Here is a 24,901-nt window from a genome sequence, read left to right as displayed (position 1 = left end):
TCCAATTTCAATCTATTTAAAACAAATGAAACATTCACAAGACCAGGGACATTTCATTATCTCCATTCTCGGCCTAACAGAGGCTTTTACAGCAGCCGACTAGATACCGGCAGAACAGGAACTGGAGGTAAAATCAGAGTAAATTAAGTGAAAATCTGAACTTTGCCAATGATATTTACATAACCTTTAGCATGCGGGTCACGCTCGTTTACGAGCCCAAATCAGCTCGTAAACGAACCGAATTAGACAGGAAGCCTGTTGCTAAACGGACACGATGTTCCGCACGCTCTCTGAATCACGAAGACACTGTAATTCGTCTCCGAAACGTCATTCCCAAGATGCCTCGCTGTCTTAGAAGAATCACGCCGAGCTTCAACAGCAGCGGAGCTAGTGAGCCGTAGAGTCTCCTGTGGGCAGGCGGTAGCATCAGCATGCTGATGGTACTTACAAAACTTCCTGTCCTGAGGTCACATTTAAATGGAAGAGATTTGAGAAGAAGAGTTTGGGTCATGGAGAAGGTTATCATCATTAATCATGCCAGCGTACCTTATACCCTCTTCAGCGCCAGTCCCAGATAACATCATTGATTGAGGCCGGTGATTAATTCCCCAGTAATGCAGGTGGAACTCACATCTTTAATTTGTTTCTAATCACTGGCTGGACGGTCACATGGCAACCCAGACGCGTGGAAAAGAATGAAAAGCTTCCTGGTCACATGCATTTTGTTGCACAGGGTACCTAGGATTATTTGCTCACAAACTATGAAGAAGTATAGGCCTACTTGTCAAAATGTGTGTTTTTATGTTTAAATCTGTACATTTGAGTTATTCAGTATAAAATGTATATCATTTGAAGTCGCACTTAAGTGGACAGTTCACCCAAAAATGAACATTCTGTCATCATTTACTTTCCCATTTTTGAGTGAACTATCACTTTAAAATGCCAGAATACCATGATGGCACTAAAACTGAATTACACCTCAAGATTATTTTAGCTGTGTCTGAATTCGCCCCTATTTCCTTTAGGTGTACCATTTCGGGTGTCCGCCATTTTGTGTTGTCCAAACTCATTTCCTACATACATTCACTAATTCTTACCCACAACGCATTCGGATTTTGAGTGTAGATCCGATGCCCACTCCAAGCTTCTTTTGTGTTCCTGACAAAAGCATGAACTGTTGATCCGATGGGATTTTAGCACTGAAAATAATGAACGTTTTGTTTGTTTGTGCAGACTCTTTGTGTGACCGCTTTTCCTCGCAAACCGACAGCCAGCCATCATCGGTGTCCTTCTTTTACGACAGGAGACGGGAAGCGTCTACATTTGCGCTAATATGAAGTCTCATGCTCTTTAAATTATTCATGAGTTGAGAGGAAAACTGAGCCGACATAGTTTTTTCAGTCTTGGAACTCTCCTTGGAGAGAAAGTGGGGTAAATTGGGTTGTTTTAAGAAAAGAAAAAGATTTAGTACAATTTGAGGAAAGTTTGATATATGGGGATAGTGCAATCATCAGGGGTTTCGGTGAAGGAACTGGCCCTGTCGGCATACTTCATAATTACTTGTATTCTCTCTGTTTCAAAACAGCAGGAGAGATTTGAAATGGTTTGAAATGTTCATTCTTCCTGCTAGCCTTCTGAATCCTAAAAAAATAAGGATGCCAAGAACATGCATGACGCTTTCCGACAGCAGCGTCAAATGATATTTAAACACAAATGTACATTGGTTGCACACACATGCACAAATGCAACTGTAGTCAAATGAATACATAAATAAAAAAGTAAGAGTGTGCGTGCGCATCCCATTTGCAATTTTCAACAAAAATACTATTATACCTTGCACGTTGATTCAATCCGCACTATGTATCTTTTATATAAAGTCTTATTAATAGTCATACATCGATCACGCTTTTTGGATCACGTGTAACATAAAATGAATGGAACGCAGTCTTGGACTAAAAAAGCATTGCACTACCTCGATCTGTAGGTGTATGCGACGAATAATTTCACTTTCATTATGGCATGCATTATTTTTTCCAAGCAAGTCAAAAAAACAAAAATGTGCCAATGTGTCAGTCGACGTTGAAATGTGTATCTAAACTGGTGTTTACACCACCCAGATCTTTTAATAAATACAGCCCCTCGTGTTATGAATACATATTAGAGCGATGCTGGTGACATTTAGATCCAGTGTGATTATGCGGCGAGGATAAAGAGGCAAAGCCCCACACGAGCGTCGGTTCAGGACGGAAGGGCCACAACACGTCTGCTGCTAATGAGCCAATTATCTCTGCACCGCAACACAGGAAGTCATGACTGTAAGAGTCACTTTTTATTCATTATCTTTACATGGGCAAGATGGCTTTCTGACACTAGATATGTTTATTAAACACGCCCTTTGCGTTCCTTTGTGGCTTATAAACATAGTATATATTTTAACTTTCAAAAAGGAACATCAACCACTGTGCGCATCCTGCAGTTTTGCATGGCGTTAACCGATACGTTCCAGACGCACTTTAAGTAACTATGTTACGTAGTATTTTGACTTAAATAATGCATTTCATTCATTATGATTGTGACTTGCATTATACGTGCAGTCATGCCGGTGTTATGTCGACTCATGCCCGTGAGCGTTCTTGGGGGTTTAGGTTATGGTTTCGTTTGGGTTCGACACAACTCGTAATTTCCGACCTCGTATTGGTAATAATGTCTCGGGGTCGTAAATATGACCTGTGAACTCCGGCCAATCGATCAACCCAGACCTCAGGGAGACGAGCGTCCGAGATGATTTGACGTCACGTCCAAGATGCTTCCAGTGAGATTAGCGCGGAGCTAACTTGCCTTATTTAAAACGTTGAACGACAAAACGGTGTATTTTTCCGAGAGCTTTAGTACTAAATTAAAACAACAAGTAAGCGGCATCGTTCCTGTGTGTTTTGTATTGGAGTGTAGCACGATTAGACAGAACTTGCTCTGTAAACAACCCACGTTGTGATTGTATGACAGTGACATCTAGTGGCCGATTAATTTTTTTAAATAAATAAGATGTCATTTATGGGTCAGTACCTGACACCTGTAGGGATTTATTTTTTGTCTTTCACAGTTATAGCCTTCTCACAATTGTGAGATTCAATGGCCGTAAAAATAAGAGAGTGATTAATATTGCAGGATATTGCATTCCCAGAATCCTCGCCGCATTTAATTTTGTGATGGCTCGCTATAACCTTTACTGTACGATCCATCACATTGGCATTACTGCTCTGATGTGCAACCTACTTCCAATACAACCAGGCTGTATACCAGTCCTGCAGCCGGCCAGTATAATGCCGAAGAGAAGGCATGGGCCAGATAGATGCTTTTTTGTAGGCAAAACATACATCAGAATCAGAAAGAGCTCTATTGCCAAGTATGCTTGCGCATACAAGGAATTTGTTTTTGTGACATAAGCTTCCAGTACACAGAGACAACAACACACAGACAAAAAATAGGCAAAAGTGTACAAATAATTGTGCTAGAAATGATAATGGGATGCGGGGATGTACTAGGATGGAGGGGTAACAAATAAATATAAGGATATTGTACAATTAAGCAATGTCAAACATGTATAACTTTCGTTACACTTGTTAAGCAGTGCAAAGACATTTATACACATTTACATTTTCTAAAAGGGCCTTGAATGCACTGAAACATTGCACAAAAATATTGTAGTATCATTTTGTTTTATTTATTATAGTAAGCCTTTATTAATGGTATGTAAACAACAGTACTCTGTAGTATTAATTACAGTAAATGTATACTGTAGCAAATATATTTTAATATTCACTATGGTAACGTTCAACACTCTAGTATGTAAGAATGCTACTACTGATCACTCACTATATATAGTACATACTGAATTATTCTATGTTTTTTTATGTGTGCTGGACAAAAGATAATAAAACAAACGGTTCGGATGGTGAGCAGCAGCGCCGTGTCAATCAAGCTGTCGTTTGAATGTGAAAGTGGGCGTGCGCGGGGATTATGACATCATCGAACATATCGGATCGCGTTCGACTGCGGCCAACATGTTACAAAGTTTCAAGGGCTCGTGATTTCGCGCGTCGGTGCCGCTTCCGTTCAGCGCTAAACGAAACGTCATAGGCAGCTTGCTTGTTTTTGTTTTGGCGCTAGACAAATTCGTTCCTACGTAGTGACCTTTCGTGGATCGCATGCAGAATATCGCGTAGGAGTCGCTGTGAGCTCGGTTAAGATTTGCTCGCTGCCTGTTTCCCTTCATCGCTCAATGGAGTCACGGGTCGGGTTCAGTCGTGAGGAGATCAACAGCACGATCTGGGAAGTTCCGGACAAGTACGTTTGCCTGAAGCAGATCGGAACCGGGGCGTATGGCAGTGTGTGGTGAGTTTCTCGTGTCGTTGCGCTTCCTGACGCTGGTAAACGACCTATCAACAGGTTCCCACATGAAGCAGGACACGGTTAAATGATGTGGTCCTTGAAATGGTGCTGGGCAAGGCAGTGCAGTAGTTATTCTTCTATGTGGGGTTTTATCCTGGCTGTGCATACAGTCTGGTTTGCATCTTAGTTTTGCATCCATTGCCTTGTCGTGTTTACATGCAATTTGTGAATTGATCTAGGTTGTGGTTTTGTTGTGCTAGTACGCATGTGTGGGATCATTCTGAAGATTTTGTAATGTCTTAGTGTTGCATAGAGATGTATTGATATAACAAATAGGCAATTATTATTTTATGGTAGGCCTATTTTATGTATGTTTGTGTAAACAGAATAAGGTTAAGTGAAATCATATAGATGTATACAGGCTACAGTACAGTAGAAAAGAGGGAAACGTTTTGTAGGTGTGAAACCTGTTGCAAGAAGGACGATATAATTCACTTTGAAATGGATTATATATTTATATTACCTTATTAACTAATGGCCATATAAAAGGCCTGATAGGACCACTAAACCAAATTATATAGTGTTATACGTTTTTTTTGTTTGTTTGTCTAGGCAGTTGGATGTATTGCATAGTATTTATCGAAAGAAAGTCACGTTATTACTACAGGGAGAAATGTCAACAACTTTTACATTTTTATTTTCTAGAAGCCACATAAAGCTTAACAACACTATAACACACTGTCAAAAGAAGAAGCTGTAAAACCACAAGTTCTGAAAACTTTGTTTTTTGCAGCCAAAGCAAAATGTGATATAATGGAAGTTTAAATGACATCGTCTAGTCTTGCAATTGAGTCAATAATGATTTGATTGCATTTGTTATTGTTGGAATGTTATGGTTGTTTTTCTTCCTTTTTCAGCTCCGCTATCAATAACAAAACCAAAGAGATGGTGGCCATCAAGAAGTTGCATCGGCCTTTTCAGTCGGAGATCTTTGCGAAGAGAGCCTATCGTGAGATGAGGCTCCTCAAGCACATGAAACACGAAAATGTGAGCATCACCTAAACCTGACACACCTTGAGGTTATGTTTCCATAGTTTACTGCTGGTTTCCAATAAGAAGTTTGAGCTAAATGCCCATAAGGGCTAAAATGAGATCAATGCACAGTTTGTGCACAGAACAGGATGCTTGTTTCAGATGATTGTTTATATCATTATGACACTATTTAGTTTGTACTGAAATCACTGACTCATTTCCTTTGTTTTTGCAACTTCAAATGTTGCCATCCAACCCAGGTTATAGGACTGCTAGACGTATTTACTCCCGCCTCCAGACTGGATGACTTCCAAGACTTGTAAGTCTTGGCTAAAATCTTTACAAATAGGCATATGGTTACATAAACTTAAAAGATTAGTTTATCTAAAAGTCAATGTAATGCCGTTTTTTGCATCTGTCAGGCTCCAAAACGACATAGTAGTATAAGAGTCCAAATAACTTAAGCTCTACATTCCTAGTTTTTTTAATAATTGTTTGACTCCTAATCTTCCCTTTGCATCAACATGCCCAACACATCATGCTAGTTCAAATATGTAAAATGGAGGTGAGATTTTCGAACAGCAGCATGACTTGGAAATGTTACGGAGTGGAAAACTTTCATGGATGCTTTCGACATTTCTGGGTTATGACAAACAAAAATAATTATGAGTTGTAAAATAACTAAGTTAAACTGTTGCTTCAAGAAAGTCAACTCTGTGCCTCTTATTTTTTAGCTACCTGGTGATGCCATACTTGTTCACAGATCTCTCCAAAGTCAAAGGTCTCCTGACAGAAGATCGCATACAGTTCCTGGTCTATCAGATGCTCTGCGGACTTAAGGTAAAGAAATATCTCACAGAGAGACAAAATAATTGTGTTTATTTTTAAAGCGCAATACTGCGTGATCAGACAGTCACAGGCAATTTAAACACATTGAATGTTTTTGGCGAAACAAGATTTGAGAAATTTGAACCAAGTGACTTAAAATGTCCTGGCTGAGAAAAATTCAATTACTGTGTCACATTAGGTTAGTCATTTTTACAATTGAAATTTATAGTCAAAATGTACAATTATAATGAGTTCTAATGCGGTCTCTTGACGCCGTGTTTTTGCACTTCAAAAGATTGACTTTAAAGTCAACATGAATGCAGAATTTTAATCTTTCAAATTACTGGTCTTATTTACATTACATTTAAATTTAGTAGACGCTTTAATCCAAACCATGATCAGTGTTTCCCACAGGATTTTGTGGAAATGTTGTGAAGGATGATGTCACGTGCTAATTAACATATTCGTGACATCATTGCGTTAGCTCTGTTTCACGAATCCAGGTAGATCCACAGTCATCCATTGTTCCACACTGGTATGAAATGCCCACATATTACAAAAACAGTCAGTTCCTGTTGGACAATACTTGCCTGTTTCATTAAGAACGAATTGTGAATACTGTCTCATGTTGACTTTAAGGAATAAAACATTTGGCCTCTGCAAATCACATCTGGTATTTACTAGATCAGAACAGAAATGTGTCCTCCAGCAAACCCTTACAATAATGAAATGCAGTTGTAGTGCACAAACTACAAACTGCGAACAGATTTGATAATACTGTCAACACAATTTGTCCTATTAGTATAATCAAGTATAAAAACATAGCAATGTAAAGAGTGATAAATACTGATTTGATCTCCCCGTTTCTTTTCATTCCACAGTACATTCATGGTGCTGGCATCATTCACAGAGTAAGTGAGACTGGCAGTGAATAAACAGCATCTGCTCATAATTATCATTTCCACACACAGCTGAATTAAAGACACATGGCATCTCTTGGGATCTCTGTAGTTCTTAGCCTGGAAGCATGAATGCCATCCTTTGGGAGGCTTTCATCTCTATGAATTACATCAAGTTACAGCTAATATGTGTTGATTGGTGAACTATCAACAGCGATTACCTACTCATCTTATAAGATGAGAGTGCAGTCATTCCACTCAGCCAACGACAATAAATATGTTATCGACTTTTAATGTCATTTCTGTGCCTCTAGCATCACAAAATAATGATTTCCTGAACCTTCCCACCTGTCTTTTCACACAAGCAATCGTTTTTACCTAAGAGCTACCATTTATACATAAGTACAGAAAATATCGGTCAATTTTGTGATGGCATAAAGGGGAAGTGTCCTCTAAATGGCCTCGCTTTTTTTCATGAACATGAAAACTGTGTGGAGTAAACATGTGACCTCGTACATGCCAGTAACAGTAATCCTATTCTCTGTTCACACATAGCGTCATTCTGGTAATTTACTAGTAATATTATGTTTTCTCATATTTATTGATGTTACAAATTTTCATTTTGTTATAGCTCACTTGTAGTTTGCACAGTAAACTGAAATGGATAGCATAGAAAAGAGTATTAAATAGAAAATATTTTATCGTTTACTCATTCTCATGCCATTTCGAATGACTTTCTTTATTCTGCAGAACACAAATGAAGAAATGTTGATGAATGTTGGCAAATCTTACATTTCACCTTTAAATAACGCTCTAAACTGAAGGAGCAGATTTTTGGCATGCCAGCATACTAGTTGTTTTTCTGCAAAATCCGCAGATTTGGATGAAAAAGAGGTCATTTATGTGAAATCGTGTAAATCCGAAGATACTTTTTTTCTGTGGGGGGGTCTTGGGCATCTACTCTCGATCATCTGAAATGTCTTTGGTCCAGCACCTGGTTTCGTTTGGCCAACCAGAATCAAGATAACAGCTAACAGCGTCGTCTTTTTTGGTCCTTGGGTCAACCAGACTCTGCATCGTCTTTTGTTAGTCCTTGGGCCAACCAGAATCACGCATTCTAAATGTCATGTTTGCGCCCGTGAAAAGCGTTACTGAAACGGACGAATGCAAAGTGTCCTCTTCTGGCACGGGTTAACACACAGGCTTGTAGTAATGGCCGGTTTGCGAACGAATCGTTCTTTTGAGCCGGTTCACCAAATTGGAATGAACCTTTCCAAACAGTTCGCATGTCGACTACGCACTTAATTACAAATTACTTGAATTACTTATTTTCTGGCATGTCTGACAGTCCCTCTGACTCGAAATAAACCATTTTATTATTCAGTTAGTCACAGTACTGAACTGAAGTGGGTGGAGTGGGAACTTATGAGCACGAGCAGCTGATACTGGGATGTATATACTGAACCTAGAGCTCTTTCCTTCGGACACGTTCGATTGAGAACCGATAATACTGCGCATGTGTGTAATTTCTAAAGCCGTGAGGCTACTAAAGAGTGTGGACAACTGATGTTGTCCTAATGCTACGAGCTCACGTGAACCGAGCATGTAAATATTATGGAGAAATATGGCAAAACATAGGTTTATATAATAACAAATAAATCGTATTGGATAGTGCATGTATCATATTCTGTAAATGTTTCTGTAAGATGCTGATGAAGATTAATTATGTACTTTGTCTTTAAGACTTAAAATATCATAGTATGCTGCACATCACTGTGCCTGTATTTAATGTGTGTGTATGCTTTTTGAACTTTCTTTTTTATAAAAGCTCTCAATAACAATTTGTTTTCTTTTTGAGCACTTTATCTCTCTTAATAATCTTCATCTCTCTATAATTCTTTTAACATCAGTCCTGCACTTTATTTTCTCAATCCTGCATGTTTTAAAACCCAAATCAAAGCGTCAGATGTGCAAGCGCTTTGCTTCCGATGAACACGCATCCTTTGTATTAGGAAAGACTTAGGAAGGTGCACCTCTCAGAAAACCTAGACAAATAAAGATCATTTTAGATGTTTTATTACGACTTGGAGCATTGGGATGGCAATGTATTTAGGATGGCCATGTACTGTATAAATCTTTTTATGAAAATCTCAGATTGGTCCAAAATCTATATTTTTCTTCACTTATTCCTGTAGCTCAAAATGATTGTCATGTGAATAGCTGTTGCCCACCCCATCAAACTCCACCCGCGACGTATGGCTGTCACCTTTTTCACCTCTTCCGAGTTTGCAGGTCTGTTTTGGAGAGACAGTCGAATTGTCGAGTTGTTTCTGGCACCCAGCGGTGTCTTAAATGGGAGGTGCCACATTGACTTCTCCTCCAAAAATACACGGTAGTCAAGGACTAGAACCGTTTAAAATCATTGTTCCACATGTGTCCTCTACCTACAGCTGTGTTATATGTAGAAGCGTATTAACATCAGTAAGTTCAAGTCTTCAAGACTTTGCATGTGCTCTGCTTTTTTATGATGTCATGAGGCCGTGGTTTCCTGTTTGGCGAGGCATTGCCTGTACATGCTCAAACCTCTTCACATAAAAGCGTCTGCCAAATGAATAAATGCAAATGCAAATGCAAATGAAGAGTTACACCTTTATGCATTGCAGGACCTCAAACCAGGAAATCTGGCCGTTAACCAAGATTGTGAGCTGAAGGTTGGTGCCATCATTCCTTCTCCATAAAAGAGAAGAGTGACCGCTGACTGTTTGCAGTAACACCCTGTCTTTGGTCTCGCTGCAGATCTTGGATTTTGGCCTGGCGCGTCACACAGAAGCAGAGATGACGGGTTACGTCGTGACGCGCTGGTACCGGGCGCCTGAGGTGATTCTGAACTGGATGCACTACACGCAGACAGGTAAGACATTTACACTGACACGCCTTTTTCAAACTAATGCCAATGCCTTACATTGTAGATATTGTTTATGTAAATATGAATAGTTCTTGATTGAGTCATCTGAATGTACATTTTTAGGTATTTCTGAATGAGATTAAATAAATAGAATTAATGGCCTAGCAGTGGTTCTCAAACTGGGGGCCCCCAAGATGGATTCAGGGGGGCCACAGATTTTTGGTATCACATGAAATATCGATATTTATCATACGTTTTAATGCAATTAAACATCAGAAAAATACGATTTTTTGTAATTACAGCTTCAGGATGCCTCCTATTTCTGAGAAACTAGTCGCATGCTCGGGTGTGATTTTGGCCCATTCTTACATACAAACAGTCTTCAAATCTAGAAGGTTCTGTGGGCCTTTTCTATGAACTCCGATCTTAAGTTACTTCTATAGATTTTCTTGGCTGGGCCACTCTAGCAGCTTAATTTTTTATTGTTTATCATTGTCTTGCTGAAATGTCCACCCTTGTTTCCTCTTCATCATCCTGGTAGATGGCAGCAGATTTTTATCAAGAATTTCTCTGTACATTATTCCATTCATCCTATCTTCAACAATATGAAGTTTGCCAGTGCTGTATGATGGAAAACAGCCCAACACCATTATGTTTTGTGGTTGATGTGCAGTGCCATTTGACCTTTAAACATGGTGTGTATTATGGCATCCAAAGAGTTAAACTTTGGTCTCATCTGAGCAGACTATATTCTCCCAGTATTTTAAAGGTTTGTCTAAATATAATGCAGCGACTTTAAATGAGCTTCAACATGCTTTTTCTTCAGCAATGAAGTTTTGCGTGGTGAGCATGTCTACAGGTCATGGTGGTTGAGTGCATTACATATCGTTTTGTAATTCTAGGTCTTTTTTAAGCTCTCCACAAGTGGTCCTTTTCTCTTGGACCACTCTTCTGATAATTCTTTTCACTCCTCTGTCAGAAATCTTGCACCTGGTCGTGGCCGATTTATGGTGAAATAATGTTCTTTCCACTTCCGGATTATGGCCCCAACAGTGCTCACTGGAACATTCAGAAGTTTAAAAATCCTTCTGTAACCAATGCCATCAGTATGTTTTGCAACAATAAGTTTGTGACGGCCTTGAGAGAGCTCTTTGCTTTATCCCATCCTGAGATGTTTCTTGTGTGGCACCTTTGTAGTGAGACACCTTTTTAGAGCCCATCAGTCACGTTAAATATATTTACTGAGAAAAACGGTGACTTATTCAATAGTTATTTTACCCAATGTATTACAGCAGTGGGATGTTTTTGTCCTTTCATTTAAAAATATTTTAATTGTCAAAATAATTTTGTGCTTTTAGTTGATTGTTTTAACAGATGCTTGGCGCTTCTTCCATTATTATTTATTTGCCAGTTGGACTAAATGTTCTCAGATTTTTTATTACCAAGATCAATACTAGGTTACAGACTCCAATAGCGCTGCATGAATCTGCTGTTTGTCAAATTGTTTGCATTGTTTTAATGGCTGGTGCTTGTAGCAATAATAATTGTTTTCTATATAAATTGCGAATGTTGTTTTTTCCCTATTTAGTGGATATCTGGTCTGTTGGATGCATCATGGGTGAAATGTTCAACGGAAAAACACTCTTTAAAGGAAAAGACTGTATCCTTCAGCTTCTACTTTTTTTAGTGCCCCTTAACTAATATTTTCTAGTCTGCATTTCAGAAAGTACACTCAGATTTTTTATATATTTTTTTAAATGTATATATCTTTGAAGAAATCTTTTTTTATAATTGTCATCATCATCATTATTCACTTAACTTCATGTGGGTTTTATATCTATATATGTCTTTAACTTTCGTCATTCAGACATGGATCAGTTGACTCAGATAATGAAAGTGACAGGGACACCTGGTCCAGAATTCATTGACAAACTCGAAAGCTCAGAGGTAACAGCACAAAAAAATTGAAAAACAGTTCAGCGCCTTTATCTTTGTTATGTGGATTGTGTTTGGTTCGTCTGAATCGTGATTTAATCTTGCCCCTTGAGATTTAACCAGAAATTACAAAATGAAAAAGAAAAATCGTACCTTGAATCTGGGGAACAATTTTGCCTGAATTATTGACATCTTGCTTGACCGTCGCCTTTGCTACAGTGTTCAGATGTCAGTCTTTATGTTGATCAAAATGAGCACCTTGTTTTAACAGGCAAAGAGCTACGTCAGCTCGCTGCCCCTGTACCCACGCAAGAACTTCTTAGCATTTTTTCCCAGAGCTAGTAAAAAAGGTAAGTAATACCCTAATACAACAAAATTACTCCTCTGTCATGTTGTGTCAGCTTCCTCGGTTTGCAAGAGGCTTTTCACTGTAAAACGTATGATTTACTTTGACCGCAACGTTTCTGCTTGTCATTTTGTCAGAAATAATGATACGTCACTTTGACAAGATGCTAAGTATTGGCAAGGGAGCAATTTAAGGTGTTTTTTTTACATTTCACTCAACTTTATAAGAGTTTACTACTTATGTGCTGTGCACAGCAGTCTCGATTATTTGTATTTGTCTGCTGGGAATGTCAAAAGATGACATTGTTATTCGACTTTTAGAAATGAATAAGATCTCCATCATTCTAATCATTAGGTTTTAAGAGTTGTTTTGCTCTACCAAGCAGCTGCAGTGTACTGACAAATGGTAAATAGTTCCTCACTATGAATAATGATACGGGCCTACTGGGCAAACATCATGTCACCTTATTAATATTTTAAAGCAATGCTGGTTTTATGTTGTCCCTCCCATGCACATTTTTTCGACTTTAAACTAGATTCAGTTAACATTCTATTGTAATAACCTCTAGTCCACTAAAGGTGGTCTATCTACTACAAGTAGAACAAACACTTTTATATCTTTGTATAGACCACTTCGCAAAATGTCAACACTGTCAGCACTTCTGAATTTATATCAGGAGTAGTTTTTCCAATCTTGCATAATATATATTAAAGATATTTGTTTAACATTTTAAAATTGGTTATACATATTTTGTTGGTTGTATTATGTGCAAACGTTTGTGTAACAGAAACAGACAGTTCATCAAAGTCATCCAAAGAGGTCTATAGAAATAGCTAAAATTTTTGCAGCTGGAACAGCGCTTTACAATAAAACTCGTATTCTTTAAGTTCAAATTCTAACATCAGTTTTTGCATTAGTGTAATGAACTAATGAAAAACTGTTATTCACAGCATTTATTGTTCTAATTTAATGTTTACATTTAAATACACTATTGTTCATTGTTGATTTATAATACAAAAACTGATATAATATAATATAACTGAATAATTGTATTGCTACGTTTAAGAATTAACTTAAAATACTAAATTACTTCTGCTGTCAAACCATAGCTCAGCGTGACACATACTAATACAATATTAATTACTTGCTCGCTTAATGCTATTTTAATGCTGCTGCTTTGTGTATGCCACGTGTCCTCCCTCATCACTACTACATGGTAACTAATCCCAGCGATAGACCTGCTTGAGAAGATGCTGGTTTTAGATGCAGACGCCCGTCTCACTGCTGATGGGGCGTTGACACACAGCTACTTCGATGGCTTGAGAGACCCAGAGGACTGGCCAGAACCGACGCCATACGACGACAGCTATGACAATGCCACATTGCCTTTAGAAGAATGGAAACGTGAGTCAGATTTAACGTGCACAATCTGAGATGGACTTCGTTATATATATTCAGTGGATTAACACGCAAAAGGTTAAATTTAATGTGATCGTTCTCTTTGCAGGTTTATCGTTTAAAGAAGTGAGGAGTTTCATTCCGTTCCCAAGAAGGGATTCAAAGAGAAGAAACACGCTCACAATGTCGTAGTGATGCTGTGACTGGTGTTAATGAAATATTTGAATGATACAATTTAGGCCTTCAACTACTGGAACAATTTAGTATTTTTTTCACCCGAATATGCTTTAGGAATATGTAGTATTTACGGACTTCTGGTTAGTGTTTCTGTGTAAAACCACACATGGTTAGTTCACCCAGAGAGAGAGAGAGAGAGAGAGAGAGAGAGAGAGAGCAGATGAATTTTTCGTGTGTCACGTGATTCATGGAGATAGTTCCAGGAAGTTATGATTTCTCCTTAAATCATTTTTTTATTTGTTAAATGTTTTAAAAGTTCGTCACAGTTGGTCTGTTTTGCTGCAGCTCCATACGAGACTAGTAACTTCCGGGAACTATTGAGAGGCTCCATGAACTGCCTTTGCTGTGAAAAAAACTGTTCCAATCGAGCCAACGGAGTTGACGCAACTCTCTCTCAGTGGCTTTGGTTCACCCAAAAAGTAAAGTCTGTCATAATTTACCCTTGTTGCTTGATGACTTGTAGGCAATACATTTCTTCTGCGGCCAAATGATGAGATATAGATTATATGCTTTGTCTAAGGACAGGATTTCCCCAAAAAGTGAAAATACTGCCTCTTTCGTGCTTTTAAGGGAGAGCTAAACATTACGGATCCCGTCCAACATTATAAGAGACGTGCTGGATATTAAAATAAGATTTTAAAGGTGCAGTAGGTACTTTTGTGCTATATATGTGTGTGCACGCTCTGTGATGAATGCTTGTGATAACTCGAGTACCTGCCTCAATGGCCAAAATCACTAAATCAGAATGCATCTCTTTTTTATGTAAACATGGTTAATGTTACAAACTGGAAAGTTTGGATACATGTCCAAATGTTGTATGACATAGATGGTAATATTCAAATTCCAGATTTTAATGTAAAGGAAAAAAGACCATTCGCTGTTTTTGGCCAATGGTTTATTGGCCAATAAACCAAAACATGAAAGAAATACTTCACCCAAAAATGAAAATTCTGGCATCATTTACTCACCTTCGAGTTCTTCCAAATCTGTATACATCTCTTTGTTCTGATGAACTGGAAGGTGAGTAAACGATGACAGAATTTTCATCCCTTTAAACGTCAATCCCTGACACCATACACTTTTCTAATATAACTTTTTTTAAATCTGTTCCTCACATTAATATTAATAAGAATTGGTACATAGAGTAGGCCTATATAACATTATGGTGCTTTTTGTACTTTTGGAGTGTTTCAGAATACTTTCATGGTACACAAAGGAGTCGTGAATATGATTTTAATTTGTGTTACACAAAAAGAGTGGGTGAACTATTCCCAAAATACTATCAGGTGTCAATAATAGATGGCCATTTACAGATAGAGGTACAATAAATGGTTGACTTGATATTTCAGTCAAAGTATTCCGTCATGTTTAGTCTTGTTTTTTTTCTTTTTAAGGTGAGACAGGATGTTTTACTTGGACGTAAATGTAAACGAATCCATTGATTGGCCACAACAAATGGTCCTTTAGAGCCGGGGGGCACATTAAGTGGGGGTTTTAGTTGCACCATGGTGTTAGATGTAGAGGCCCGTTCAAGTCTTCTTCATTTGCATTATTACAATGTTCGGATGTATTTCAACTGACATTTGATGACTTAAGTGCTGTGCTTTTATGTTATTTCAAGTATGTAACCAAATGTTCTGGATTGGGGGACCAATGTGTAACCATTTAAGAATACATTATTGAAAAACACAGTCTTGTTTGTCTTCTGGGTGATACTGTAATGCATTTAACACAGTTTTAATGCGTCTTGCGATGAAGAAACGTGATTTTCCTTTAGTCTTTGTTGACTAAATGCTCATGTTTCCTTTACACGCAGCGCCTCTTTGATCGCTGGCCAAATCCTTTGCTGCAACCAATCGAGCTGTATGCGTTACAGCTGACAGGTCGTGATGAAATCTGTGTGGGAAGCGCACTTGCACCTTAACACACTCAAGTGTCATAAACTTCCAACCCTTATAGTTTGGTAAATAAACACCACTGTTATGTGTTATTAAGTTAGCCGTACAGCTGACACGGTGGATGGCCTGCTTTTGCGAAGGGGCGTGTTCTCGCTATCTCGACCGAAAGCTCCGCTCCGTGTGTATCTGGCGAGCTACTAACTATCTACCCGGGCAAAGACGGTCGTTGTATTCGAGGCTCAAAATAGCCAGCCAGCTCCGTCAAAAAACAGCTAATCTAACGCGGGCTCGATCAGAAGTTAGGGTGCGGTAAACGCATCCAAATTCATGAGTACGCAGAAGACGTTTGAGGCAAAGAAACTATGGAAGACTGAACGAAAGAGGACGTTTTATCGACGAGTTTATACCGGCTTTACGGCCAAGCCGCCAGCTTGAAAAGATTCGGGTTCTCGGAGGACGGTTTGCGGAGTTTCGGCTGGAAAATTAGGTAATCGAAAGGCTTTATCCATTCGCGTTTGGTGTTTTTTGGGTGTGTGTGACGAATGGAGGCCACCTTTGTTAACCGTCGCTTAGCCAAGGAGGCTAGCTCGCACCGGCTTGTTTGTTACCGCACGCGGCGTTGCCGTGCTGGTAGCCCGGGCCAGAGCGGCTAGCATACCCGCCAGCTTTAGCCTTCTCGGCGTCATCCCTTTGGGTTTCCTTAATGTGAAAACTATATGCACGCGTTGTCTGTCTCTGAATACAATTCATATTATTTGAATTAATAAAAGCGTTGTCATGGATTATTTGTGTGAAATGGGAAAACGGTAAACTTGGCTGAATCAGAAGTTCTGTTAGTCTGTAAATATGGCTGACGTTTCGTTCTGGATTCGAGGACGCGCAACCTAACTCGCTGCCCGTGAGACTTTTCTCGTCGCCGATTGGCTGGACGGGGAGGGCGGAAGGCTCCGATTGGTTGTCTCAAGTACGTGGGGGTTGATAAACTTTGCAGCCTCTGGCGGTCGTCTCACTTCAATGATAAATTCCTGAAAAGTTCGCTTTAAGTTTTTTAACGTGTTAGCGAAGACGGTCGACGCGAACGACCGACGGCCGTGTCACCTTTTATTAGGCTTAAAAACGGTTTTTTGCGTTGACGGTAAGAGAATCAAGGGCTCGGGGCCTTAATATCAAAAGTCCCGCCCATTGGACAGCAAAAATAAAAACACTGAAGTTGGCGACTGGCCTGAACTTAATCCTACCGATGAATTTGTGCAATCAAATGTTATTTGCTAAACTGGAAATGGATGAATCGACATCACTTATATTTATGTCGTATTGCCCTGGGGAATGAATGGGTTATGCGTTCGTTTAGCGATCAACCGAACTATGTACACTTTCTAGTGTTCTCAGCGCGAGCGTGTTTTAAAGAATTGAATGAATTGCGAATATTTGATATGAAATCGTTTCTTTAATGCAGACCAAACATTAAAAGATTTTGCATTTGCTTTGCTTAAAGCTTCGATTGTCAAATCCACCGACAGGAAAGTTGTTTGTTTATTAAAAATGTAACTTGCGTTTTGTTGACGGTGAGAAACTTGCATTTTTAGGAACCACTGACGTTTTGGGAGTTTTTTTATTTTAATAACTTAAACCGGAATGACTTTAACACTTGAATATTGTGAACATTCACGATGCGGGATGTAACCACTTCCGGGAAACGAGCGCGCCCATGGTATTTAAAAAAACACGTGACTGCAGAGTGTGAAGCGGCTGGAATGAAAATCAGTACCTCCAAATCCGAGGCCATGGTCCTCAGTCGGAAAAGGGTGGCTTGCCCACTTCAGGTTGGTGGAGAGTTCCTTCCTCAAGTGGAGGAGTTTAAGTATCTCGGGGTCTTGTTCACGAGTGAGGGGAGGAGGGAACGGGAGATTGACAGACGGATCGGTGCAGCTTCTGCAGTAATGCGGTCGATGTACCGGTCCGTCGTGGTGAAGAAAGAGCTGAGCCGCAAGGCGAAGCTCTCAATTTACCGGTCAATCTACGTTCCTACTCTCACCTATGGTCATGAGCTTTGGGTCATGACCGAAAGGACAAGATCCCGGATACAGGCGGCTGAAATGAGCTTCCTCCGCAGGGTGGCTGGGCGATCCCTTAGAGATAGGGTGAGAAGCTCGGTCACCCGCGAGGAGCTCGGAGTAGAGCCGCTGCTCCTCCACATCGAGAGGGGTCAGCTGAGGTGGCTTGGGCATCTGTTACGGATGCCTACTGGACGCCTTCCTCGGAAGGTGTTCCGGGCCCGTCCGACCGGGAGGAGACCCCGGGGAAGACCTAGGACACGCTGGTGGGACTATGTCTCCCGGCTGGCCTGGGAACGCCTCGGTGTCCCCCCGGAAGAGCTGGAGGAAGTGTCTAGGGTGAGGGATGTCTGGGCATCTCTGCTTAGACTGCTGCCCCCGCGACCCGGTCCCGGATAAGCGGAAGAAAATGGATGGATGGATGGATGGACGTGACTGAGTGGATGTACACATTTCAAATGTATTGGTGAAAACAAATACATTACAGTCTGTTGTAAAATGTGCTTTGTTTTACATGTCTTAATTTTGTGCTATTTTGTTTTATTAGGGTCAACATACGAGGGGTTTTGTGGTGTGAGTGCCCATGAGAAAACCACGACGGAGGGGAGGCCTGTCTGGGGCCGTAGACGGCCAAAGAAGCGATGCCACCGGCAGTGGGGCAGCAGAGAGGGGGGCACAGCGGCGGTCACCCTCTCCCTACCGGCTAAAGGTTTCGCCCTCCAGAGAAACCCTGACGTACGCCCAAGCACAGAAGATCGTAGAGGTGGATTTGGATGGAAGGCTGCATAGGATCAGCATCTTTGACCCATTGACAGTCATCACCGAAGATGAAATGACCGCTCAGGACATTGCGGAGTGCAACAGCAACAAAGAGAACAGCGAACAGGCCCCTGCGACTGCTACAGTTAGCTCGCCTCGCAGATCAGCTGCTCACAGAGGCAGAAAGAAGGATGTGAAGCAGTCCTCTTCGCAGAACCACTGCTCGGGCTCTCAGTCACATTCTCAGAGCCACCATGGCTCCCTACCCGAGCCCACCTTTAGAATGCTGGAGTCTTACGAACCAACGGAGGCTCCCGCTCGCTCCACGGCTTACTACCGCTACATCGAGAAGTCTGGTGAAGAGTTGGACACGGATGCAGAGTATGACATGGATGAGGAAGACATGGCCTGGTTGGAGCTGGTGAATGATAGGCGAGATTCCGAAGGCCAGACGGAAGTTTCACCGGAGGCTTTCGAGCTCCTGATAGACCGTCTTGAAAAGGAGTCCTTCCTGGAATCTCGAAGCCAAGCTCCCTCGCAAAGCGTGATCGACGAAGATGCCTTCTGCTGCGTGTGTCTCGACGACGAGTGTCTCAACAGTAACGTCATCCTGTTCTGTGATATCTGTAACCTGGCTGTGCACCAGGAGTGCTATGGGGTTCCTTACATCCCAGAGGGTCAGTGGCTCTGCCGCTGTTGCCTGCAATCGCCATCTCGCCCTGTGGACTGCGTGCTGTGCCCTAATCAGGGCGGTGCTTTCAAACAGACCAGCGACGGGCGGTGGGCACATGTGGTCTGTGCCATTTGGATCCCTGAGGTGTGTTTTGCCAACACTGTCTTCCTTGAACCTGTCGAGGGCGTGGACAACATTCCACCGGCTAGGTGGAAGCTTACCTGCTACCTGTGCAAACAGAAAGGTCGTGGGGCGTCCATTCAGTGCCACAAGGCCAACTGCTACACGGCTTTTCACGTCACCTGCGCACAGAGAGCGGGACTCTTTATGAAAATAGAACCAGTCCGAGAGACAACTGTCAATGGGACTACGTTTTCGGTGAAAAAGACAGCGTTTTGCGAGGCGCACTCGCCGCCTGCCAAGGACGGGTCGGACGATGAAGAAAACGGGGGGAGGGTTTTGGGTTGTCGAGCTAACAGGGGCCGCAGCGCCTACACTCAGACGCCACCGCTGAAAAAGCGCGGAAGCAATAAATCGAATTCCAAACAGCAGCAGAAGAAGAAAAGAACAAAAGATGAGGTGTCCAAAAATGTGGCAACACCTTTGGTCACTGTCCCAGAAATACCCACTCACAGGTACGAGCATCATCACACGTACTTATTTAATGAACTGTTCCTTTACGTTGTTGTAAATACTTTGATGTGATTTACTCTTGTTGGTGTTGCTCACAGGTTGAATAAAATTTCAAAAGATGTGATCATACAGAAGAAGAGTCAGTTCATGCAGAGACTGCACAACTATTGGTTACTTAAGCGTCAATCCCGCAACGGAGTGCCTCTCATTCGTCGTTTACATTCGCATCTGCAGAGCCAGAAGAGTCCAGAGCAGGTCGGTGTTTATCAATATTAAAATGGCGTAAGCTTTACGGGTGTTTGTGTGCCTGTTGTAAATTGCTTATTTCTGTGTAGGTGGAGCCTGACGAAAAGCTGAACGCTGTAAAACAAGAGCTGAAATACTGGCAGAAGCTTCGTCATGATCTGGAGAGAGCTCGACTCTTGATAGAGCTCATCCGCAAGAGAGAGAAACTGAAGAGAGAGCAGGTACCACATATTTTCTCAGATTTTAACATGACTACTGTGTATTTGGGCATAACAAGAGTTGATAAGATCAATGAATGATGAAACCAGAAACACGTTAGAGGCCATCCACACGGAAACGTGGTTAGCTGTATATGTAAAGATCGTATTAGTGTTTCTTCCACACGGATCCTGCATTTTGGGAGCCTGAAACCTGGTCCTGGACTGAATAAATCTGAAAAGGCCACCCTTGCATTTTCGTGTGTGTACAGCTGATCTGTATATTTTCTAAAATGATGATGTCATCCCCCCAGCGCTCAAAATGTATGTCCATGCTCTAAATCTTAGTTTTTAGTCTATCTCCGTGTCAGAATTACTGCCCCACGTACTGATTCGGCGTGTATACTACATCGTTTTGAGTCGGTTAAGTGGTTTCGTGTGTGCGTGGATATTACTTGAGACGACGCCATGAAAAGGGAAAACAGCTCTGGCTTCGTGTGGATGTGGCCTTACCTTGACTCAAGTTCTTACAATCATGACTTAAATATTGACTCAACACTCAAGGGTTAAGACCCAGCACTTAAAAACTCAATAACGCCGTTTGATGAGCACTGTTTAAATACTGAAATAGAAAGTTGGGGTAGGACGTACTGAAGGGTTTTTCTTGCAAGATACGGGCTACTGGCTATTAAAAAAAACTTAAATAGCCTGTCCAAGCCCCATAACATGGTTCCTACGTGCTGTTGTTTTTTGAAGGTGGTGTATTTATTATTAAATGTCCAGTAAAACCATCTCCTCACATTTAATGTGCACTGAAGGTGCGTACACAAAACTGCGGTATTCTAAATCTGATCTGTATTATTTTGCCAACCGAGTTTTATGTTTGCATAAGTGTGACTGTAATTGTTTATTGCTTTTAAAGGTGAAGATTCATCAAGCTGTAACTGAGCACCAATTAATTCCAGTCCTGGTCCTCCTGCGGTCCACTTTAGACCAGCTTCAGGAGAAAGATACTGCCAAAATCTTTGCACAGCCTGTCAACTTGAAAGAGGTTTGTTTATGGTTATTTTGGCCTGAGAACAATTGTTTATGTCCATCCATTATTAAAATCAAAATTATTTAGGTCTGCAGGTTGAATTAGACATTATTCAATATTAAGGAATAACAGGCTGTGCATTGCAAGGATTTTAGCAAAGTTCCAATTTGTTTGGCAACGTATGTTTAACATGTTCAAAAGAAGAAATCGTCTTATAATGAAACTTTGTTCTTGGCTTCTCAGGTACCTGATTATCTGGAGTTCATCTCACACCCGATGGATTTCTCAACTATAAAAACCAAATTGGAGGCTCACCAGTATCGCTCTGTTTCTGACCTGGAGGCTGATTTCAGTCTCATGATCTCCAACTGTCTGCTTTACAATGCTAAAGACACTGTGTTTCACCAAGCTGCAATGCGTCTGAGGGACCTAGGGGGCGCTATCCTGAGGCACGCTCAGAGACAAGCCCAAAACACAGGCTTTGATTTGGACACAGGCATGCATCTGCCAGAATCGCCACACAAAAACAACTACTACCGCTGCACTTTGGAGGACGGTGAGTACTTCATGTGGAATGTCATGAAACTAGTGCTGAATCCATGTTTTTAAGACACAACACGTTCAAAGTTTCTCTTTAGTTGGAGTAAATACATTTTTGGGAACGTGACGTGACACTTTGTCTAAAGAGCAAATAGTACACAGTTTACTTTTGTTCTGTGTGTACTGATGGTTTGGTTGTTTGTTTAGTGGACACGCTGCTGGACCCTGATAATCGATTGCACATGACGACTGAAGACCAGCTGAGGGAGCTGCTAGATAAATTAGACGTGGTGACAACCATGCGTCCGGGTGGTGCGCGCACTCGCCGCATACGCCTGCTGCGCAAAGAAATCAACAGGGTTCGCTACAGGCAACACTCGCGGAACTCACACATGCTCAATGGAGACCTTAAAGAGGAAGATGAGGAGGAAGATGACGACAAAGAGATGGATGGTGAACATAACCTGTCTGCATCACTATCAGACAAAGGTAAGGCTACTAATGATGCGCACTTGCTCTTGGGAGTATAACTCTTTCATTTAAAGGGTCCTCAAGTAAGACTAAACAAATGAGCACGAAACGCTTGGTGTACTTTTGAGGGTGTGATACACTGTGTAAAACATTTGCAATGGCTAGTTTTGCCACCCTAGTGATGTGTCTTCCTGTTACCGTTTACACCTTTTGATTTTTTGACATCTAGATGACCTTAAATCAACCCCTCCACCCACGTTGGAACCCACAGGCCTGGCCTTGTCTCCTCCCCCTGGAGACACCCCCCGGGATCCACCCACCCTCCGACCCATGACGTCAGACCCCAGGACCACCCCATGCCTACCAAAGCGCCTCAGACTCAACAGCGACAGCCAAGAAGCGGATTCAAGCGCCACCCCTGTCAACAGCTGCACCAAACCCGAAGATTCTTCGCCTGGTAGCGAGAACAAACTCACCAACGGCCTGTCCTCCAACGAGTCACCATCCCGGCCCACAACGGGGGTCGGGCGGCGAACGTCCGTCCTTTTCAAAAAAGCAAAAAACGGTGCGAAGCTCCAACGTGAGCGAGACAATCAAATGCAAAATGGAAACAAGGAAGAAGCGCTCAAAGCTGACACCGTCTCTGCACGCACAACCAATTGCACCACCAAGAACGAAACTTGGGCACAGCCAACAACCCCAGCCAAACAGAGAACGAGAAGCAGGAGTCGGAGCCCAGAGCTGGAGAGAACTCCTCCCCGACTCACTCTTGAGCCTGGTAAAGAAAACCGTACCATAACAATAAATGAGTTGGGAAAGTTTCACCTCTGCGTTTAAAATACGTGATAAGTAATGAATGTTTTTGTTCTTGAATAGGCATTATGTTAATAAATGATGTCACATGATATGGACTATTATTTTTGACATCATCATTTCTGAATAACCCATTTTTGCAGCTTCGGTCTCATAAATGATCCGGCTGAATTATAGTGAGCTTTGTTTGCTTTTCTAACCTAAGCTGCAAAGTTTTCTATTGAATGCCCCTTAAAATTGATTTCTTTTCAGCTCTTACAAACGGATACAGAAAGCACAAAGATGGAAGTTCTGACTCGGAATGCAGCACCTCTCCGACACTCGGAGAACTGTAAGAGAAAATATAAATCACTAAAACCATTGGGATTACAGGTCACGGTTAACTTGCACACGGTTAACTTGTATGTTACTTTCAGAGTCTCGACACCCAAAAAAAGTCGGGGGAAACCTGCACTGTCCAAAGTCCCATTCTTAGAGGCTGTTAACGGAGATGCTGACTACACTGGGAAAGGTACGCACTGAATCTGAAGTGTAGAATTATCGACGGTTCACAAATGTTGCCATTCATTGCATTGTAAGAATATGTTGTTCAGTCATGGCCGATGTTTGATGATCCATGCATGAATTTCTGTGATCACCATATACAAAAGAACAGAGCTTATGATGGTTTTTCATCATTAATATTAGGGTCACTTACTTTTTTGAATACGGAAATTGAAAAAAGTAATCCTCATTTTTTGTGTAGATGTGCTGTCAAATGGGGACACGCCCGAGCCTGAACCTCTGGATCTGGTGTGGGCTAAATGCAGAGGCTATCCATCTTACCCTGCTCTGGTGAGAGACGGCCCTCTTCACTTACATTACACAATGACATTACATTCTCGATGTCTATAAAGGAATAGTTCAGCCAAAAATGGTTCCCATTTACTTGACCATAGTCATTTTAATTCGTACTATGGAAAGTCAATGAAGGCTATTTTCTGGCTGAACTATTCCTTTGAGTCATGCGTTGTCAATATTTGAAAAATAGAAAAGACTTTAATGGTTTTTTAAGACTATTCTATTTTTAGGCTTGTCAATTTTATTATGGTTCTTCATAATAATGGGTCAAAACCATTAAAAGCAACATGAAAACAATTGAAGACTTGCATTGTTGCACATTCTTATTGTGCTCATTCAGCTGTCTCTCATATATGTTTGGATGTCAATATTTTGCAGAGATGCAACTATTTAAAGTTGCATCTCTGGAATCTGAGGGTGCAAAAAAAATCTAAATATTGAGAAAATCGATCATTTTAAACCATACGTTGTTTTGTTGGCTTAAGCCACAAATATTCCTGTGCTACTTCAGACTGGTTTTGTGGTTTTGGACACGTATGAAAAAATCGAGTCCTTTATCTTAACTTCTAACTGAAAACCATTTTTCTTATTTTGTAGATAATAGATCCAGACATGCCTCAGGAGGGTCTGTTGCATAACGGTGTGCCCATCCCTGTGCCCCCTCTCGATGTGCTGGGCCTAGGGGAGCAGAGACAGGAAGAGGCTGGCGAGAAACTCTACCTCGTTCTCTTCTTCGACAACAAGCGCACCTGGTGAGACCTTCTTCCCTTCA

General features: G+C 41.1%; 2 protein-coding genes across 6 annotated transcripts in view; both read left to right on the top strand.

Annotated features, from left to right (window-relative positions):
* Positions 1 to 2,181: 2,181 nt before the first annotated feature.
* Positions 2,182 to 16,002, top strand: mapk13 (mitogen-activated protein kinase 13). Of its 3 annotated transcripts, none has more exons than XM_079467353.1 (13): positions 2,236 to 2,315; positions 4,212 to 4,392; positions 5,307 to 5,436; positions 5,682 to 5,740; positions 6,156 to 6,261; positions 7,131 to 7,160; positions 9,812 to 9,859; positions 9,945 to 10,059; positions 11,642 to 11,713; positions 11,921 to 12,000; positions 12,260 to 12,338; positions 13,565 to 13,738; positions 13,842 to 15,651. In XM_079467353.1, exons 2-13 carry the CDS (start codon positions 4,280 to 4,282, stop codon positions 13,922 to 13,924), a joined length of 1,089 nt encoding a protein of 362 aa, XP_079323479.1. In that variant the 5' UTR covers positions 2,236 to 2,315; positions 4,212 to 4,279; the 3' UTR covers positions 13,925 to 15,651. The 3 variants fall into 3 exon arrangements, with proteins under 3 accessions (XP_079323480.1, XP_079323479.1, XP_079323478.1); XM_079467352.1 differs by having other exon boundaries at positions 4,168 to 4,392; XM_079467354.1 differs by lacking the exon at positions 4,212 to 4,392 and having other exon boundaries at positions 2,182 to 2,315; positions 13,842 to 16,002.
* The window catches only part of brpf3b (bromodomain and PHD finger containing, 3b), a 10,744-nt gene continuing 1,627 nt past the window's right edge, over positions 15,785 to 24,901 (top strand). Inside the window, exons 1-12 of one of the 3 annotated variants that reach the window (XM_079467315.1) lie at positions 15,785 to 16,354; positions 18,469 to 19,988; positions 20,085 to 20,241; positions 20,322 to 20,453; positions 21,352 to 21,480; positions 21,709 to 22,021; positions 22,213 to 22,494; positions 22,706 to 23,254; positions 23,542 to 23,620; positions 23,706 to 23,800; positions 24,035 to 24,123; positions 24,727 to 24,881. In XM_079467315.1, the coding sequence (XP_079323441.1) occupies positions 18,505 to 19,988; positions 20,085 to 20,241; positions 20,322 to 20,453; positions 21,352 to 21,480; positions 21,709 to 22,021; positions 22,213 to 22,494; positions 22,706 to 23,254; positions 23,542 to 23,620; positions 23,706 to 23,800; positions 24,035 to 24,123; positions 24,727 to 24,881 (3,464 nt within the window). In that variant the 5' untranslated portion in view covers positions 15,785 to 16,354; positions 18,469 to 18,504. Of the gene's footprint in view, positions 16,355 to 16,813; positions 18,382 to 18,468; positions 19,989 to 20,084; positions 20,242 to 20,321; positions 20,454 to 21,351; positions 21,481 to 21,708; positions 22,022 to 22,212; positions 22,495 to 22,705; positions 23,255 to 23,541; positions 23,621 to 23,705; positions 23,801 to 24,034; positions 24,124 to 24,726; positions 24,882 to 24,901 lie in introns of those variants that run through there. The other 2 variants (XM_079467317.1, XM_079467316.1) reach the window with 2 other exon arrangements.

This window comes from Barbatula barbatula (assembly GCF_947034865.1).
Source record: "Barbatula barbatula genome assembly, chromosome: 11".
In the NCBI taxonomy this organism is placed as follows: domain Eukaryota; kingdom Metazoa; phylum Chordata; class Actinopteri; order Cypriniformes; family Nemacheilidae; genus Barbatula; species Barbatula barbatula.
This window is presented reverse-complemented; position numbering and strand designations above follow the sequence as displayed.